The sequence below is a fragment of the Tupaia chinensis genome, unplaced genomic scaffold, assembly GCF_000334495.1.
Source record: "Tupaia chinensis unplaced genomic scaffold, TupChi_1.0 Scaffold000086_1, whole genome shotgun sequence".
Taxonomy (NCBI): Eukaryota; Metazoa; Chordata; class Mammalia; order Scandentia; family Tupaiidae; genus Tupaia; species Tupaia belangeri.
In genome coordinates this window covers 2067526-2089216 of record NW_006159548.1, presented here as the reverse complement: position 1 = coordinate 2089216, position 21691 = coordinate 2067526, and the positions used below count along the sequence as shown (strand labels likewise).

Here is a 21691-nt window from a genome sequence, read left to right as displayed (position 1 = left end):
AATGAAAAAGAACAATCCACACTGACCATCTCTGACTGGAATTTAGATACCACTTTATGTCAGAAATACAACCAGGAGAGGAGGGTGAAGCCAGCGAAGGCTTTTAGCACCTCTATATACTTTAGTGGGCAGAGACTTCTGAAAGCGTTTTATAAAGGAGACCGAATTGCCTTCTACTTTAGAAAGATGACTCTGAGATCGCAAGATAAATTAAAATATGCAAGATTACATCAGGATGTGATTTAGTGAGGAGAATTTTGCAACCATTAGAGAAGAGGTAATGACATGCTGAAAATGATAAAACGCAGGTAGAGAAGAGGTAAGCATGTGGCATTCAGCTATGATGTGTTTCAGGTGTTGGCGTTCATTCACCTAAAGACAGCCATCAGAAAGTGATACTGTCTGTCAAATGAGTCCTTAGTGTTCAAGTACATCAACCAAAGAAGCATTTCAGGAAATCTGGGTAAAAGAATATGAGATCAAATTCTGTACCTAAACCTTCAAAACACTGCCCTCACTAGTTGTAGAAATAATACTTGTATATCCAAACATCATATAGCTCAATACAAATAAAAATTCAATAATTCTTTCTCAAAGGCCTAAAATGTTGACTAGCTTTTTAGCCTGAATACATAAACAAATGGAAAACAATGTAATAATCATATGCCCAGAGATGTATTTTCATCTGTTGAACTATTTAGTTTGTTATAATTTCCAATTTCCTAGGGATTTATCTCACCCCAGAATACAAGTTAGCATTTACAACCATTATTATGTAATTGTAACATAGTGGAATCCAGGGGTTGCCAATTATCTTTTTACCCATAGTGCTAATTTACTAAACCCAGAATACTGGATTCAAATATCGTGCCCAGTAGGAAATTCAGAATAATTGTTTTTGTTCTCTATGTTTTTGCGGAAGTCATGATTTTTGAACATCTATGAGTAAATACTTCAAAAGAAAGAGGCTGTGGCTCTGCTGACTGTTATAATATGTGTGTCTTCATGTAAGAGATTCTGTTAGAAAGGGGATGAAGGGGGAAGGTGGTGTGGTGGTGAAGGCGCTAGACTCTCACGTGGCTCACCATGGTTGGAATCCCGGATTTGGCAGCTTGAAAATCACGCTGGGTGTCTGTGCTTCATGTGTACCCATGCTGCATGGATGCCCAAATTCCTGAGAGGAGAATGGAAAAGGGATTGCAGCATGGCAATCCCACCAGGGGTGATTTCTCACTTTCTGTCTCTGTCTCTCTCTGGCATGCACACCTGCCCTAGGGCAAAAACCTAAAAAAAATAAAAAATAAAAAATGAGGTCAGATTGGAGTCCTAAATCAGCTCATCATCAAATGTGGGTTCAGCTGGGACATAAACTTCATTTCTGAAAAGATTAAAATACCAATCACAGGATCAACAGATGGCATAATGGTTACATCACTGGACTCCCAAGTAGTCAACTGAGGTGCAAGTCCCAGACCCAGTGGCTTAAAACTCACACTGGATGTGTGTGTGTACATGCCCAAAATCCTGAGAGGAGAATGAAGGAGAAAGGATTGTGGTGTAGCCATTCCCCCGGGGGGTAATTCCTTACTCTCTGACTCTCTAGCAAGCACACACACTCTATAGCAAAAATCTCTCTCTCATTAAAAAACAAAACAAAACAAACAAAACAACTACAACTCTTATGGGATGAAGTTTTTATTTCCCATCTTTCCACCCTTTAAAAGAAAAAAAAATCAACTAATACATACAAAGAAATATATCCCCCTCTATTTGCCACTGCAATTTTAACACACAGTGAGGAGGTCCCCTGTGACATAATTACCCATGAACCCACAATCTCTTACTTCTCTCTGGGCTGACCCAAATAAATTGATTGCAGATGAGAAAAGCATTAGCAAGGAACTTCATGTGATCTAATAGATTTCTTAGGAAATGAAGTACATTTTAAAAAATGCAAGCAGATTAGTAGTTCTCTAGTCTCAAAGTTCAAATCCAAAATCAAAAGGAGAATTGATAAAATGTTTCATGCAAAGATGTTGTTTCATCACCATCTATGCTACCTATTGTCATTTGGAAGAGATGCTTTGTTCATTTGTGTCATGTACAAATAACTTGGGAAAAGTCAGGATTGGAAAACTAGATAGATTTACTCAGGCAAACATATATGAGTCATAGTGACTTTATACACTATAAGATTAACTATGATCTTGTAAAAGTTGGTCTTCCCGCATAAGGCATGTGTACTCACTGGGGAGACAGAAAGAAACAGAAAGGAAAAGTGAGAAATCACCCCTCAGAGGGGGTGGCCACACCACAATCCCTTCTCCTCCATTCTCCTCCTGGGATTTTGGGGATGCATGCACATGCACCGAGTGTGAGTTTCACATGCCCAGCATGAGTTTTATGCACTCAGCATGAGTTTCAAGCCAGTGGATTCTGGATTTGAGCATGTGGAAGGTCATGTAAGACTCCAGTGCCTTAACTACTTCACCGTCTGCTGGCCCTAAGAGTGGCTATGATTATAAGACTCTTTATTTATTTATTTATTTATTTATTTATTTATTTATTTGTTTGTTTGTTTGTTTGTTTGTTTTTGACCAGAGAGCAAATGTCTTCCTTTGGATATTCTTGGAAATAACTGAGGTACAAAGCAACAGCACGCCAACATAACACAGAGTAGACAGCATCATGCTACCAGTTCTTTTTAAATCTCATTGTCCCTGGTAGTGATTCCTGATTCTTTCATCATTAATTCCTGTCTGGGTTTTTCAGCAATTTTTCTATAAAGCAAAGTGTCCCCATGTGGGTTTTGCAATGCAGCTTCCTGGGCCAGCTGACTGGATGTGTTTACTACCACGCTGTTTTTGGCTCTCAGGGCACAGGCTTCCTCAGGCTTTGTTCTCTCTCGGCAGAGCTGGAGAAGGAAAGCATCTTGGAAACCACGGCGAAAATTCTCATTGAAGAAACCATAGATGATGGGGTTGACGCTGCTGTTGCAGAAGGCCAGCCAGTGGGCAAAAGGGTAGACGTAGATGTTGACGACCCGCAGCTCGTTTGGGGAAAGGTCAGCGTAGTCTGAGAGCAGCATCAGAGTCCAGAGGGGCAGCCAGGAGAGGATGAAAAGCAGGGCCACGATAAGGAGCATCTTGATGACCTTCTGCTTCTTCTTGGACACCATGTGCCACTGCTCCTGGTTCTGCCTTCTCGCATGAGGTGCTGCAGATTTGAAGAGTGAAATCCCGATCCTTCCATACATGACGACAATGAGGGACAGGGGGGCCAGGTAGATGCTGGCGAACAGCACAGTGGTGTAGATCTTCCTCATTGCCTGATTTGGCCAGTCTTCCCGGCACCAGTAGACTGGGCTGGTTTTATCCTGGGAGTTGAGTCTCACTCGGTAATATTTTTCCTCTTGTACTTGCAACATTACTGCAGATGGGGACATAATGGTGATGGCCAGGACCCAGATGATAACAATTATGACAAGTGCTGTCTTGAGAGTGAGCTTTGGTTTAAAAGGGTAGACAACACACCGGAACCTGCAATTAAGAGCAGAGAGCAATGAGACCTCATAACTTCCGACCAAGTTGTGAATGAAATCGATTTAATTACAGCCCTCTCTCATTCTTCTCAAAAATATAGAAATTACATTGTAATAGGGTGGTATGCACTGTCATTTTCTGTAATTGAGAGTGGGAATAGTTTTTATCAAAATTTGGATAAGTAGAGTATATCAGGCACTATTAATAATAAAAAGTAGGACTGGCAATGGCATAATGGTTACGTTGCTAGTTTCCCATGCAGTTGACCACAGTTCAAGGCCGGACCCAGTGACTTAAGAACTCATGTTGGGTGCATGCACAAAATTCCGAGAGGAGAATGGAGGAGAAGGGATTGTGACATGGCCATCCTACCCAGGGGCTGATTTCCCACTTTCTTACTCTATTTCTCTGGTGAGTGCCCATGCTTTAAAGCAAAACTGTCTCTAAAATAATAATAATAATAATAATAATAATAATAATAATGATAATGATAATAAGTAATACTGGTGACTGGCATATACTGAAGATGGACATTTGAAACCTTGTTCCAGACTCTCCTCTATTATTTTACATGAATTGTCTTTTTAGGCCTCCTTATTTAAAGATAAAAAAAAAGCCATAGAAAGGTAACAATCTGTCCCATAATTACATAGTATTTGACACAAGTATTTTGCCTCTAGAGCTCAGATCCTTAACCTCTGCAGTGTGTACAGGGGACTGCCAGCTGTGTTGGGCTCTGGCAGACTTTTAAGTCAGTAGTGATCAGTGAGCTGCTTCTCTCCTGTGCCCTCCTGTGGTCCCCTACATATTAATTTGCCTGCCATGTCACTTGCTTCAGCCAGTGGGACAATAATAAGGATGATGTAAGTGAAGCTTTCATGCATATCAGGGCTTGTACTTCCAAAATGCTTCCTTTAAAAAAAATATTTATTTATTTATTTATTTATTTATTTATTTAAATTTGCCCAGTAAGTGACAGAGTGATAGAGAGAGGGAAAGTGAGAAAGCAAGCCACCAGGTCTGGGACTCAAACTGCAGTGGGCCATATGGGAGTCCAACACTCTTAACCACCACGCCACCTGTTGGCCCCTCAAAATGCTTCCTCTTAAAAGTGAGCTTCCAGGTTCTAAGAAGTTTGAATCAGATAAAACGCATGTAAAGAAAGACCCTCGGGTTCAAGAAGTTGGACATCTTGGTGTTCCAGCCCTAGCTTAACTCTCATGCCACTGGAGGGATAATTTCATCTACAGCACGTGGAATAGAAAAACCCTTAGAGGTGCCCTGTCCACCCATAGGATCCTGAGATGCAATAAAACATTACTGTTTTATGCTATTTATTTTAAATTACTTTGGTGATTTGTAGCTATAGAAGGCCGAGAGTTTCTGGTGTGAGTTCTGATTATTGTGCCTTCCTGACAGTCTATATCCTCTGGTGAGCATGAAAACTCAAACATCAGTACAGAGAGTAAGTCAGATTCATTTTCACACTATTGTGGATCTTGATATTACTTTTTTGTTCATTATTTTAATTATGATTCAAACTTCTTGACACTTCATGATTTTCACTGGCACTCTTTCTTGGGACACAGGACTTTAGAGTCCTGCACCCAAATCTAAGAAGTCCAGGTGTCTTGAAACCACCATGGTGGGGGGCCCACCTAAGGAGTCTGGCAGAGAGAGCCTGAGCAGCTCCAGTGATTTTTAGCCCCCTGCTGTTTACTCCTCCTAGCCTAGACACCAACATGAGAATGAGAGACAGTTTAGCCTCACCATAGATCTGTCACATTAGATGATGAGTAGAACAAACTGTACTTTTTGAATCTTCACACATCACAGGTTCATGAGCAAAAAAAATCCTGCTGTTATTTTAATTCATTATATATTTGGGGAGTGGTTTATAATATAGCAGTAGAGAACCTGGAGTCGACAAGGAGGAAGATAAACAGTAATGGGTTTGAATTAAACCATTAGGTTCACAACTATCCTGCTGGAGGGGAGAGAAAGCTAAGCAATTATGTAACAGCTCAAGAGAGATTTGAGTTTCTACAAGGGTATAGGTTCTCTGGCATTGTTGCCCTACTCTGCTCAAGAGGAGAATGGCTTTCTGGTTTGGATGGGAGATACAAAGATGAACATACTGGCAGTTGGATGTTGGCCAGATGCCACTGAAAGGTGCAGGAGGTGTGATGTGAGCAGGGCACTGGGAACATCTGCTATAGGAGTGTGATAGGTTTTTAATGTGTCAACTTGAGGGGGCTAAAGGGAACCCAGATCAAATGTCAGTTGTGTGCGTGTGCCTATGAAGATTTGATTTGATGGACTCTTAACAGTAGATTTCCCTCCCCTATTTAGAGAGCATAACCCATTATGCTGAGGACCTGAAAAGAACAAAGGCAGAGGAAGGAGGAATTTGCCCTCCACATTTTCTTTCCTGCCTCACTGCTTGAGGTGAAATATCTCATCCCCTACCCTCAAATGAGGATAGCATATCTACAACTACTTCCTGTTGCCATTGATCTGTTTCTCTGGAGAATGCTAACACAGAGTCATTGTGTATAGATGGTATTTGAAGCCTTTTGTACTTGTCTTTTGATTTACAGTATTACCTGAATTTAGTTATTTACATTTGGTTATTCTTTTATTGTGGTATTTTTCACAGTTGCTAAGATGTGGAACCAACCCAAAGAATGAATTGAAAAAGTCTGGAACATAGACTCTATGGAATACTACTCAGCCATAGAAAGCATTAAGACCTTGATATTTGATAGAAAGTGGACAAATATTGAAGATTTACTGCTGAGTGAAGTAAGTCAGGCTATTAAAGAGACTTTGAATGTCTCTACTTAATATATACTGTCTGCACCTTATGGCAGAAATGGAAAGATTAGAGGATATAGAAACATGGAAAATGGTTACAGACATTGGAGACAGTGTGAGAAGAGGGTGGGGAAAGGGGGAAGTGAGAGGAAAGAAATTAAGGAGTAAAATAGAGAGGCAAAACATTTATGGAACACAGAAATGGATTATTATCTGTTGATGATAATGTATATAGTATCTTCAACTGGACTTGTATGAAGTGTATTCATGTTGGGTAAATTCATTTTATAAGTTGTAGTGGTGTATAGTGATTGAATGTGTAAAAGAAATTAGAATTGATAAAAGATTGATTATTCTTTAAAAATGCTATCTTAAATTAATTAATTAATTAAAAAAGGCTATCTTAGACAGGTTAATTAGTTTCCCCTTTTTTCCTAATAGCTAATATTAAGCTCCAAAACTTCTATGGTATTTTCAATGGTATTTTATTTATAGAGGAAACATTAAAATATCTTGACCATACCCAGTTCTAAACAATTGTTTAGTATTAAAAAACCTCCTCATTAATATGCAATTATAATAGAAAAGACCAAGAACTTTTATTATAAAATTCATAAAGCTAAACAAACACTAGAAAATATAACTCTAAAATTGATAAACCTTATTATAAGATTTAAATGTTACAGTATAAGACCAATTGGTATATCTATTTCTTATCTATCTTTTTTTTTTTTTTTGGAGTTGTTTTTGCTATAGGGCGCATGCACTCGCCAGACAGACAGAGAGATAGAAAGCGAGAAATCACCCCCCCAGGGGGGATGGCCACGCCACAATCCCTTCTCCTCCATTCTCCTCTCGGGATCCTGGGCACGCACGCACATGCACCCGGAGTGAGTTTAAGCCACAGGGTCCGGGACTCGAACTGTGGTTGACTATGTGGGAGTCCAGTGACATAGCCATTATGCTAACTACTGGTCCCTCTTATCTGTCTTTTTAAAACCTGTCAGCCATATAGAAAAGTGAATTTGGTTACTTTCTTTAGAACTTCTATATATGTTACTGCTTTTAAAAATAATTTGCATTAACTATTTAATTAAAACTAAATGTTTATGCCTTTTAATTATAAGATAATATATGAAGAACATTTTTATTAAGTTACTATAGGTTTATATACTCATAAAGATATATTAAATCAGAAACTTTTATTTGAATGAAAGATGTTGGGACCAGCAGTTAGCGTAATGGCTATGTTGCTGGACTCCCATGTAGTCGACCACGATTCGCATCCCAGACCCAGTGGCTTAAAACTCATGCCAGGCGCGTGTGTGTGCATGCCCAAGATCCCAAGAGGAGAATGGAGGAGAAGGGATTGTGGCATGGCCATCCCTCCTGGGGGGTGATTTCTTGCTTTCTGTCTCTCTGTCTCTCTCTGTCTTTCTGGCGAGCGCAAGGGCTCTATAGCAAAAAAAAAAAAACCCAAAACCAAAAAACAAACAAACAAAAACAAAAACAAAAACAAAAAACCTCTCAAAAAAAATATGAATGATGTTATATAGTTATACATTTTTACTTTTTGTAATTATCAGGTCCTCAGCAGAATGGGTTATGCTCTCTCAATTGGGGAGGGAAATCTACTGTACAGAGTTCACCAAATGAAATCCTGATTGCATCCAGAAAAATCTTCATAGGCAAACACACACTATTTATTTAATAAATATTAAATCAATATTTATTTAAAAATACAATCCATATTGTTTCATTGGTACCACCTATGATCAATTTAAAATGAATAAAACTAAATTTATCTTCTTGAAACAAATTAAACATATATGAAACACAATTTAAAAATACAAATGGTCAAATGCTCAACATCCCTCATTGTAAGAGAAATGCAGATCAAAACAACAATGAGATACCACCTAACCCCAGTCAGAATGTCTAAAATTAAAAAGCAAAATACGATAAGTGTTGGCGGGGGTGTGGTGAAAGGGGAACTCTCATACACTGCTGATGGGAATGTAAATTGGTCCAAACACTGTGGAGAACAATTTGGAGATTCCTCAAAAATCTGCAAATAAAATTACCATATGATCCAGCAATCCCACTCCTTGGTATCTTCCCAAAGGACAGAAAAATACTTAATTGGAAAAGTGCTTGCACATTGACGTTTATTGCGGCACTATTCACAATTGCTAAGTCACGGAAACAACCCAAATGCTCACACAAACAGAGGAATGGAAAGAAAAACTGTGGCACATATACTCAATGGAATACTATTCAGCCATAAAAAAACCCTGGCTTCTGACAAGAACTGGATGACTATGGTAGACTTACTGCTGAGTGAAGCAAGCCAGGCTATGAAGGAGAGGCATTGTATGTCTCCACTTAATATATACTGAGTGTCCATACTCTATGACTGATACTAATTGACCAAAGGATATAGAAACACAGTATATAGATGTAAATACCAGATATAGTGTGTATGAAAGAGGAGGGTCTGAGTAAGGACATTTGGGGGAGGGACAGGGAGGCAAAGCATTAATGGAACAAAGAGGTGTGGTATTATCTGTTGAAGATATTTTGTAGTTACATCAACTGTACTTTGTAGTTTCATCAACTGTACTAGGGAGTAATGTTCACCTGTTGAAATATCCACTTTATGAGACAAATAATATGATTGAATGTATGGAAGAAAATGAAATGAAAAAAATTAATTAATTAATAAAAAGCACAAATGGTCATGAATGCAGTGATTCACTTAAGATTTTCTAATTTTACAGTAGTATAAAAGCAAGATGCTTTCTGTAAAAAATGTACTTTCATATAAAATAGGCTTTGTTTTAGATAATTTTGCCCAACTGTAGGCTAATGTAAGTGTTCTGAACACATTTAAAGTAGGCTAAATTAAGCTATGATGTTTGCTAGGTTAGGTTTTTTAAATGCATTTTTGACTTAGAACATTTTCAATTCATGAAAATGTTTTCTCCCTCCTTCCTATGACATCTTGAAATTGCTATGCTTTTACAGTTTTAGACTGTATCTATAAATTTTATAAAATAACACCATATTGTATATATCATTATGCAACCTTTTTTCTGATATTTTATGCTTTTGAGTATATACATATCAATTTATGTTGACTTTATTCACTCAATTTAATCATTGTAAAATTACCCTTTAAACAAATATAGCACAATTTGTTTACTGATTCTAATTTCATTTACTTTTTAAAACAAATATCAATTTTTGGGACCAACATATGGCACAGTAGTTACATCTCTGGACTCCCACATGGCCGATTGCATTTTGAGTTCCAAATCGGGTGGCTTTAAAATCACACTGGGTACATGTGCATGCGTGCCCAAGATCCTGGAAGGAAAATGGAGGAGAAAGTATTGTGGCGTAGCCATCCTTTCTGTGGGATGATTTCTTATTTCCCTTTTCACTGTGTCTAACTACCTGTCTGTCTGTGTCTCTCTGCTGAGCACATGCACCGTAAGGCAAAAGCCTCTAAAAAAAATGAGTATCTTCATTTTTTTTTTTTACTTATTTTTATTTTAATTTGACTAGAGAGAGACAACATAAGAGAGAGAGAGGGAAAGTAAGAAAGCAAGCTGCCAGCCAGGTCCAGGACCCGAATCATGGTCAGCCATGTGGGAGTCCAGTGCCCTTAACCACCATGCCACCTATCAGCCCCGAGGTTCAACTTTAAAAAAAAATTAAATATGTTTAGGAGGCATTATAGAATCAGTGGAACATAAATTTAATGACATTTAAACACTATATGTATATGGAAATAAACTCAACATTCAAGTAGAAAACATAAATAATATTACATTTCTTTCTTCACTAAAATATATGCACTTAAATAAGGTATAGAATTTATTATAAGCATGTACCTAAAATGATCATTTAGTAGTGGGTAGGATAAATAAGTATGGATAGTAAATAAATAAAATGACTTAATATAATCAAAATAGTAATTCTGGAAATCGCTAACCTCCAAATTTTAATGTAAATCTTGTATCTTTGGCATATGCTGATAAGCATATGTTTAAATTCTGTTCTATTTACATGTAAGCCAAATACTCAAAGATCTACATGACTGGTTCTTAGACACAGGCTAAAGCATTGTGTCAGAGTTTACCACATTGTTCTTTTGATGTCAACAATTTCACTGTTTTATATTTTTTTAACCTTGCTTTCTCATTTTTTTTACACACAGACATAACACATATAAATGTGTTGATGGCTGCATCCTTTACTGGACCACTTTCACTTAGGAAGACTTTTTTTTTTTTTGAGAGTGATTTTTGCTTAAGGGGGGTGCATACATTTTCCCGAGAGACAGAAGGCAAGAGATCAACCCCCACAAGTGATGGCCACTCCACAATCTCTTCTCCTCCATTCTCCTCTTGGGATTTTGGAAACACACACACACACACACACACACCTGGAGTGAATTTTAAATCACCAGGTCTGGGACTCAAACTGTGGTCAACTATGTGGGAGTCGAGTGATGTAACCATTATGCCATCTGCTGGTCTCATTGGAAAGATATTTTATCTGACCTTCCAGGTCATGGTTCAGTGTACCTCTCAAATATCTCTTACCTTCATTGACACTGTCTTCTAGACATCCTTTCCCATTTTGTGTTATTTCAAAAGCTTCTTCACTCTCTCTCTCTCTAATCTTGCATTACTCCAGTTACTCCAGTTCATTTCTCTACTAGTTCATCTACAATAAAATGGAAATCATTTCCCTGTTTACTAGACTTCAATAGCTCCCTGTTGTCTTCAGGACAAGGTTTACACTGATTGAAATGGGAGAAAAGCTAACTGAAAATCTGCCCCTTGCTTCCTTCTGTGTGGAATGAGCTACTTCACCATCTCTGAGAGCTGAACTGCCCCCTGCACTCCTCTAGACAAGTGCACCCTGCGTCAAGAGCCCTGTGTATATATATGCTTGTCCTACAGATGCCCCTTTCCTAGTCTTTACCCAAGATAAATTCATGAATCTCAATCGCCCTATGGCAAAAAAAAAAAAAAAAAAGAAAATCTAAAAAAGATTTAGACTAATCTTTTCTCCAAATTTCCTGTCCTGATGGGCAGAATTGATCATTCTCTTCTTTGCATAGCTGTTCTGTACTAAATCCCTGTTAGTATTATTTGTAAATATTCCTTAATGGGCCCTGCATCCTCCACTAGACCATAGACTTCCTGGCTAAAAATTTCTGAGCTGTTAAACAATCTAGCTTACTACCTATTATCTCATAAACCCTCCACCAAATGTATAAGTGAATAAGCAAATGAAGAATGATTTTTAATCTTAAAATCTGAATAAAGTTTCAGATTTCAGCAAACTTTCATTTTCACCATTAGGATATTCTGGATTCTGGTGTAAAAACTAAAACTGTAGCATTCCTAATTACTTAATTTTAAAATAAGTAAAGCTTAATAGTTTTTTTTTTTTTAATTACTACAACTTTAGTAGGTATATGCCTTGCTCTTAAAGAGGTAGATATTTGGAAGAAATATGTTCAAATTTAGTAGACTATACATTTTTCTGGTAGTTTAGTTACAGACATGCTTGTTTTTCTGGAGTCAGTGTTTGGTGGAAAATAATGCTATCAGGGGCCAGCAAGTGGCATGGTGGTTAAGGGCACTGAACTCCCACATGACCAACCATAGTTCGAGTCCTGGACCTGACAGCTTGCTTTCTTGCTTTCCCTCTCTCTCACTGTCTTGCTGGTGAGTGCATGTGCCCTGTAATAAATTTAAATAAAATAATTCTAAAAAAAATACAATGCTATCACAACCTAACAAACTTTAGGACTCCGGAGACATATTTTCTTTTGCTTTGTATTTACTAAAGTCACTCAAGCACCTATTTTAGATGGCCTTGATCTGGATAGGGGGCCCTTTTTAAGAGATATATAAGATTATTTGGGTTATTTGAAATACTGTAAATTACATGAAAACAATACTCAAACTGTCACACTGTTTTTGAGTACAATGCTGACTTACCTATCCACTGCTATTGCAACCAGAGTAAAGACGGAAGCTGCAACTGATATTCCCTGGACCAATCCACTGATCTTGCACATTGTATTTCCAAACGGCCAACCTGAAAGAGAAAGGCCATACATTTTTTTAAGTCTCACTTGAAGTATGAACAGAAAGGTGTGAAATCAAAACAAAGAACATTTCTTTTTAAGAGAGATTTTTGCTATAAGGGTACATACACTTACCAGAGAGATGGACAGAAAGTGAGAAATCACACCCCAGGCAGGAAGGCCACACCACAAACCCTTCTCCTCCATTCTTCTTTTGGGATCTTAAGCATGCACACATATGTGCCCAGCATGAGTTTTAAGTTGCTGGGTCTCAGGACTCCAACCATGGTCAACCATCTGGAAGTCCAGCGATCAACCATTATGCCATCTGTTGGTCCTGCTAAGTTTTGTTTTGTTTTGTTTTTTGAGAGGTTTTCACTATAGGGCATGTGCGCTCACCAGACAGACAGTGAGAGACATAGAGACAGAAAGACAGAAATCACCCCCCGGGGGGATGGTCACGCTGCAATCCCTTCTCCTCCATTCTCCTCTCAGGATCTTGGGCAGGCACACACACGCGCCTGGTGTGAGTTTTAAGCCACCAGGTCCAGGACATGAACCGCGGTCGACTATGTGGGAGTCCAGTGACATAGCCATTATGCCAACTGCTGGTTCCCCTGGTAAGTGTGTTTTAAATGTTGTGAGAATTCACTTTACAAAGTAAGTGATGTATAGTGATTGAATGTATAAAAGAAGTTGAAATAAAAGTAAATAAAAAAGAATGACAGCCAAAGAATCATCAATGTGTCCTGGGCATTTTTATAATGTCCAGAGTTCTATTTCTCAGTACACTGATATTAATGTCAAAACTTATATAGTAATTACTACACTCTAGATAATATAATAAGTGCTTTATATCTATTAAAATATCTAGTCATCACAAGCTTTTGAAGATTTTATTATTCTCCTATGACATTGAAACCATAACAAATACAAATATCACATATCTTACCACAACTAGCTAGCAGTGTATTAAGGACTTGAATCTGGGCAGTAGGGTTCCATAGTCATAGCAATTAAGCATGAATGACCTTCTAATGAATAAAACAATCATCATGTAGGTTTTCCAATTTGAAAATGTACCCCATAAATTATAGGAAATTAGGAGGTACATACAGAATACATTAACTACACTTGTTTAAATGTAATAAGACAATTCACATCAAAGGTACTTCTAGAGTAAAGAGCACTTTACATGAATAATAGTGGTCAATTTGAATTATTTTCTAACTGAACTACAGCTAGTAGAAAGTTTATAAGAGAAATTAGTAAAACTATTATAGTGGTTTGATACTCTATAAACACCCATTTGTTATACAGGAATACAATGTTTTCACTAGCAAATAGTCTAATTTCCTAAAAGATAAATTCTATATATTCCTTAGTTTTAAAAATTTTTAAATTTACCTTTTAAAAATATCTTGCAATTTATTTCTCCAAAACAAAATATTTTATGTAATTTGAAATATTACAAATAACCAAAATAATCCTATACATCCCTTTTTTAAAATATCACCTATCTGGATCATCTATAATAAAATAGGTGTATGGTGGTGTGACATTGACTGGACCAATACACAGTGTATTCATGATCGGACAATACATTGGTATACTGTAATGAGGCACAATAATTGAATGTAAAAATTAATTAATTTAAAAAATAGGCACTTGAGTACCTTTAAAAAGTGAAAAAGAAAAGACTCTCTCCTCCCAGTCCTGACATTTGTTAGACTGTAAAAACATTATTTTCCAACAAAAATGCAAAAGAGATGTGTAGCTATTGGTTGAGCATAGATGAATAAGTATATTTTCTATCTTATCTTCCTCACTAAAGTTTACTAAAATAACAGCACTAGTAAAAAAGAGCATAAATCCAGTGAAACTGAGACTCCAGCGAGTACTGAGTGTGAAGTGGGAAAAACAACACAATTGGTAGGATTATGTATCAATTCAGTTAGAGGACACTGGATTTTACCCCAGGCTGATAGAATATTGGAGATTCAACCTTGGAGGAAGTGGAACCACAGGCTTCTAGACTCAGACTCCAGGTGCAGGGGTAATGGTTGTCACTGAAGCAGAAGGATTAAGAAAAGGAGACCTCTGGCTGCAATACCTCTGACTGAAGCCATCTCTGCTCAGAGATGCCGCAGCCAGCCTCCCATCCCTATGGCAGTAGATCAGAGAATTTCCTTCTGGAGGAAGTGACCCATCTAACAACACTGACTTACAGATTTCACTGTTGTGGATTTCCTGAAGAATGGCCTTGATTAATGAAGCTAGAAGTGGTTCTAACCTTAACCCAGCCATATGGGTGTCTTACTCTGGAACATAAACAGCTAAGAAGCAGCTGCTATGAGGGAAACATCAAATTTAAAAAGATAAAAATAGAAGAAAGCAAGTTAGGAAAAATGGATACATCAGATATATGAAAAGGGGGAAAATATTCCTAATAACACCTGAAATAGAACACATTTTATCCATGAGATGTGCAGGATAGTATAAGAAACATGTACAAAAGTAAACAAAAATAGCTCAAAGAATCTAACATGATAACAGCAACAAGGAACTCAGTATAAATTTTGGATGAAAAAGTTCAGAACACTTTTTAAAATATTACAGTAAGAAGCAGAAAGTAGAGAGATCAGATGAGGAGGGGTAAGAATCTCCAATATCTGATTAATATGAGTAGAAGAAAGAAAAATAGAAAATAACCTTATAAGAAAATTCCCTGGGATTTAAATGCTTGAAATGCTCCAAGACTTGAACTACAGTTGGTCATGTAGGAGTCCAGCGCCTTAACCACTACACTATCTGCCGGCCTACAAAGTAGTTTTAATTAGACAAATTGGTGTCTGTGATTACGTTGTCCAGGTAACTAAAAACCTTAAACTTCTAGAGATGGCTGAATCCCCAGAAGGTCCTGATGGCAGAAATGCGAAGCCCCTTATCTGGGGCACATGGAAGTAGGTGGGCCATTACCCCAGCTGACCTCTGGTTTCCCACTCCACCCACACAGAACATGGGTTCTCATTATGCCCCATAAATATCAGCCTTCAAAAGTGGATTGCTTTGTCATTAAAGAGTGAGGTGAGAGGAAGGTCTTTGCTGTCTGGTATCATTTGACTTGGTGTTCTTCCAAGGAAGTGCCCCTAGATTTAAAGGCAGGACATGCCCAAGGTCATCTGAATCGGTTCTCTGCCTGGGGAGGTCAAGGCATAGTTCAGATAACTCCAGAATTGCATAGTTTCCTCCTCCTTTCCTGGATGACCTCAGCCTCAAAAAGAGCATCTCCTCATATCTGCCCTCTTGCCCATGGTCTAGCCCCAACCCCTACCCCTGCACCCCCTACAAGGAAGTGGCACTTCCTTGGGTGACACATGGTACAGACACATTGCCATACTCCATCTCGGTGATAGTAATAGTCTTTACGTACCACACCAGCTCTCTCTTGGGAATGAACCTGTCCTCTCTGGCAAGGTGGCCCACACAGAGGGAGACAATGTCCCCAAAGAAGATGCTGTCAAACTCAAAAGTGTCTGTAGTCCCTCTGCAGAAAACAAATGTGTGGCCAATAAATTGCCCTGGCCTTCAGTAGACAGGCATTTATTGAGTGCCTACTGCATCCAAGGACTAGGGAATAGGGAAGGGAATAGGGAAGAATGGCAAGCAAAATCTAATGTCAGTCCCGTGTTCCTAGAGGAGTACAGTCTCATTTTGGGATAAGATAATCATAATGAAAATGCACTACCAGCTGCCTGGTCTCAGTCCAGTGAATAGTAACGTCAGGAAGCAGGATAGGGTTGGGAGAAGGCTGAGGCCCTGGGTGTTGAATTGAGGGTAGTAAGATTCACAGAACAGAGGGAGGCTGACAAAGGAAGTTATCTGTTGTGGACCAGGGTAAGCAAAGTTATGGATGGGAATATGGGATGTGGAGGTGCAGTCATTTCTGGGGACAGTGCTAGCTTGGTTCAGTGAGGGAAGTGGCAGTAAGGATAGTGCCAGTCTAAGGAGCTCTGACTACCCTGATGTAGAAGGAATTTGAATAAAATGTTGCTACAAGCTGAACGTTTTTGTCACCCTCCCCATTCTGATATTGAAACCTAATCCCTGATGAGATGGTTATGAGAAGTGATTAGGTCTTGAGGGTGGGGCCTTCATGAATCGTATTGGTGTCCTTTTAGAAGAGACCCAGAGAGCTGCCTTGCCAGGGCAGGGCATATGAAGATACAAAGACTATGAGCCAGGAAGTAGACCCTTGCCAGACCCCAATCTGTTGCTGCCTTGATGTTGGACTTACAGCCTCTTCAACTGTGAGAAATAAATTTCTGCTTTATACAAAAAAAAAAAGAAAAAAAGAAAAAAAAAGAAATGCATTAATTTTGTGATGGAAAAGTCCTAATGCAACAAATGAAAAACAAACATGTCTACTCCAAGCCATAATTTCATGAATTTCAGAACACCAGGGATAATGGGAAGTTCAAATAGCTTTCAGTAAGAAAATCAAAATGATGAGCAAACAAAGCAAGAAACCACACAATGTCAGATTTTTCTGTACTAACACCATATTTTTCAGTATTAACAATAAGATAAGCCTTTAAAATTCTTAAGAAAGAGTATCTGTTGATGATAACATGTACAGTATCCTTCAACTGGACTGGTGTGAAGTATATTCAAGTTCAGGAAATTCACTTTAAAAGTCATAGCAATGTATAGTGATTGAATGTATAAAGAAAATTAAATTGTAAAAATTATGGGAAAGTGGAAAACAAATTCTTTTTTTAAAAAGATAGTTGATATTTTATTGTTCATGGTACCTCAAATTATACAGTCATAGAATTGTGTACTTTACCAGAGATTGTGGTTAAGGGAAAATTAAACAACGTTAACAACACATGGAACTTTAGGAATATTGCATAACTTTAAGAAGAAAGTGTGTATGTGTCTATAATCATTTTAGTAAATCCATTTAGAATAACAATAGTGATAGCAGTAGATTTCAATTTTTTTTTGGAGAGGTTTTGCACTCACCAGAGAGACAGAGACATAGAGACAGAAAGCAAGAAATCACCCCCCAGGGGGGATGGTCATGCTGCAATCCCTTCCCCAAGATCCCTAGAGGAGAATGGAGGAGAAGGGATTGTGGCGTGACCATCCCCTCTGGGGGGTGATTTCTCGCTTTCTGTCTCTATGTCTCTCTCTCTGTCTGTCTGGTGAGCGCATGCGCCCTATAGCAAAAAAACCTCTCAAAAAAAAAAAATGCAGTGCCCTTCGTAAATCCAGGCAAATGAAAAACATTTTATAAGCATGAAATCAATATCATTACACTGTTTATGGCTAATCATGGGTAAGATACAGTATTCATGATGGGAAAATTCATTTGGTATGCTATCATGATACACAGTGATTGAATGCAATAAATAAATTATATATGTTTATATATATATATAATATTCCTATTACATATAATAGGAGTATTGATTTAAATATTGAATACCCACTGAACATTGATTTAACTATGACATAATTACTTTGGGAGAATGAGAGAAGATAAGCAATATAAATATATGTTGTGTTTAAACTAAATTTATATCTTCTACAATAGTTTGAAGGCAATTTATTATATTGAAAATTTGTCATTTAGAAATGTGGTAGTGATTACCATAAAAAAAGGCAAAGTTGCTGAAAGTGACTACTTCCTGGGAGTGGAAATCAAGGGGCAAGGAAAAAATTTTAAATTATAATTTAATTTAATTTAGATATTTATGGGGGAAAATACCAACCAAGTAACCTGACTGAGAGCAGTAACAATTTTTATCAATCCCACTTTTTGTCTAGCACAGTATCTTGACACTGTTACATTTTCAATGATTATTTTAATGATAAATAGCACAGAAACTCACAATCTAGGCAATACATAACTGATAAAACAGGCATTATGGGTTCTCCCTGGCTCTCACACCAGAGGAAGAAAGGGAACAGAGGAAAATCTCCAAAGAGAAATATCTTTTCCTACTTTATGTAAACAGATTGAGTGCTATGAAAAGATAAGAAATGTGATATGGCTTTTGTGCTGCTCTAAACATATTCAGATTATTTTTTGGAGAGGTTTTTTTTTTTTTTTCTATAGTGCACGTGCACTCGCCAGAGAGACGGAGAGAGACAGAGAGACAGAAATCAAGAAATCACCTCCCAGGGGGGGATGGCCAAGCTGCAATCCCCTCTCCTCCATTCTCCTCTTGGGATTTTGGGCATGCACGCACATGCGCCCGGTGTGAGTTGAAGCTGCCAAGTCTGGAACTCAAACCATGGTTGACTACATGAGAGTCCAGTGACACAGCCATTATGCTAACTGCTGGTCCCAAAATTTTCAGATTTGAATATGACTATTCTGAGTACTGTTCATTAATTAATACAATAAATATTAAGCTGGCACTATATACCAAAACCGTACTGGAAATACAGCTTTCCTGCACTTCCAAAACATACATTAATACCATGTTCTAGAATTTACAACACAGACTGACAAGTACCAGAGTGATAACCCTAACCATTACAAGGTGGAGTTACAGTTGTTGCATATGTAGACTACCTTTTTGAGAAATCACTGTGACTGCTCCATTTTTCTTCTAAAACTTTCAGAAAACTTTCTAACTAACCACAGTGGGACCTAGATTTCTATTTACGTTAAAGAAACCCAACCAATTGAAACTGGATGCATCAGTTTCTTGAACTTTATAGACATAGTTTTCTTAATATTTCTGTCATAGTTTATGTATTCTAAGTTGTAATACAGCAAATTTGAAAAATTTCGGTGACATGTACTAAATCTCATTTTATGATGGCTTTCAATGAACACTCAAAAAATAAGAGCCCCCACTCTATCTTTGTCACTTGCTCAATTTTTTCATAATTGTTCTTATGTTTGAATTACACATTTTCTTATTGTCTTCTTTAGAATATACACTTTGTAAGGATAGGCACCAAGAGTAGTTTTAGGCACTTCATACATATTTGTGAATGCAGGGCTAAATATTCTTAGCTGTAAGGCTATGACCAAACATGCTATTTTTCATATCATCTTCACACTGTACACAAGTCAACATACCTGCTATAATATTGTCCAGCAGTGTTATAGGCATACAGAATATGCCAACCAGTAAATCACTTATTGCAAGGTTTAAGATGAAAAGATTGGTGACTGTGTGCATATGTTTATTCCTCATTACAATAAAGCAAACCACCGTATTTCCCACCATGCACAGGAAGAAGATCAGAAAGTAGGAAATAATGAAGACTGCTGCCACTTGAGGCTGGTGAAGATAGTAGTCCACATAGGTAATGTTAATGTCTGAATACAGATGATGCTTTGTGTCATTGGCACTCCAGATGTGATGCCAGTTTTCTGAAGAATTTGAGTCCCATTTCTCATTCATGATGAGCCCTAACAGAGGAGAGGCAGAGAGGAAAGTGTAATTAGAAACAAGTAGGAAAGAGGTTCTGTAATTGAGCTTAATAAGCTCCTAAAATGTCATGAAATTTTGATGGGCCTTCTAGAATGATCCATGCAATTGCATGGAACTGAATTATATATAAGACGTTCAAATCATTAGAATTTTTCACCGAGAAACAAAGCACAAAACTTCAACACACAGCACACCTGACTCAGACCCATACCTCACTGAGACCCACAGCAGACCTCACAGACCCACAACACAATTCACTGAGATCCACAGAACACCCCACTTTAACCAACAACATACGCCATTGTGACCAACAGCACACCGCACTGTGACCCACAGCACACCTCAGTGAGACCACCGCACACATCACTGAGGCCCACAGAACAAAACTTCGACCCACAGCACAACCCACTTAGACCCAAACCTCACTGAGACCCACAGTAAACCTCACTGAGACCCAAACACAATTCACTGAGATCCACAGCACACCCCACTTTAACCCACAGCATACCCCACTGTGACCTACAGCACACCCCACTGCAACACACAGTACACCTCAGTGAGACCACACACATCCAGACCCACAGCACAAAATTTTGATACACAGCACACACCACTCAAACTCAAACCTCACTGAGACACAGCACAATTCACTGAGATCCACAGAACACTCCACTTTGACACACAGCACACCCCACTATGACCCTATATGAGTCTCAGTGATGTGTTCTGTGGTCTCACTGAGGTGTGCTGCATGTCACAGTGGGGTGTGCACACCTCAGTGAGTCCACCACAAAATCACTGTATCCCATAGCACAAAACTGTGACCCCCAGCATACCCCACTCAGACACAAATGTAACTGAGATCCAGAGTAAACCTCACTTAGAACCACAGAAAATTCACTGAGACCCAAAGCACACCCCACTGTGACCCACAGCACACCACGTTGTGACACACAGGACACCTCAGTGAAACCACTGCAAACATCATTGAGACACACAGCACAAAACTTCGACCCACAGCACACCCCAATCAGACCCAAACCTTACTGACACCCACAGAAAGCCTAAGGCCAAAAGCAAAATTCATTGAGATATGCAGCACACCCCACTTAATCCCACAGCACATGTCACTATGACCAACAGCACACCCCACTGCGACCCAGAGCACACCTCACTGTGAACACCACACACATCATTGAGATCCTCAGCCCAAAACTTTGACCCACAGCACACCCCACACAGACCCAAGCCTCACTGAGACCCACAGCAAACCTCCCTAAGCTCCACAACACAATACACTGAGATCAACAGCACACCCCATTTTTAACCCACAGCATACCCCACTGTGAACCACAGAAAACCCCCGTGAAATTATTGCACACATCGCTGAAACCCTCCACACAAAACTGTGACCCAGAATATACTCCACCCAGGCCCAAACCTCACAGAGACCCACAGCAAAGTTCACTGAGACCCACAGCACAATTAACTGAAATCCATGGCTCACCCAATTTTAACCACAGCACATCCCTCTGTGACCCGCATCACACCTCATTGAGAAAACAGCACACATCGGTGATACCTACAGCACAAAACAGTGACACACAGCACACCCCACTTAGACCCAAATCTTATTGAGACCCACAGCAGAATTCACTGAGATCCACAGCACACCCCACTGTAACCCACAGCACATGCCACTGCGACCTACAGCACACCTAATTGAGACCACAGCACAAGTTAGTGAGACACAC

At 38.6% G+C, this 21691-nt stretch overlaps 1 protein-coding gene across 1 annotated transcript; it reads right to left on the bottom strand.

Annotated features, from left to right (window-relative positions):
* Positions 1-2704: 2704 nt before the first annotated feature.
* NPFFR2 (neuropeptide FF receptor 2) lies at positions 2705-19907 on the bottom strand. Its single transcript, XM_027769754.1, has 3 exons — positions 19580-19907; positions 12386-12485; positions 2705-3539 (listed from the first exon to the last, which is right to left on the bottom strand). Exons 1-3 carry the CDS (start codon positions 19905-19907, stop codon positions 2705-2707), a joined length of 1263 nt encoding a protein of 420 aa, XP_027625555.1.
* Positions 19908-21691: the final 1784 nt, after the last annotated feature.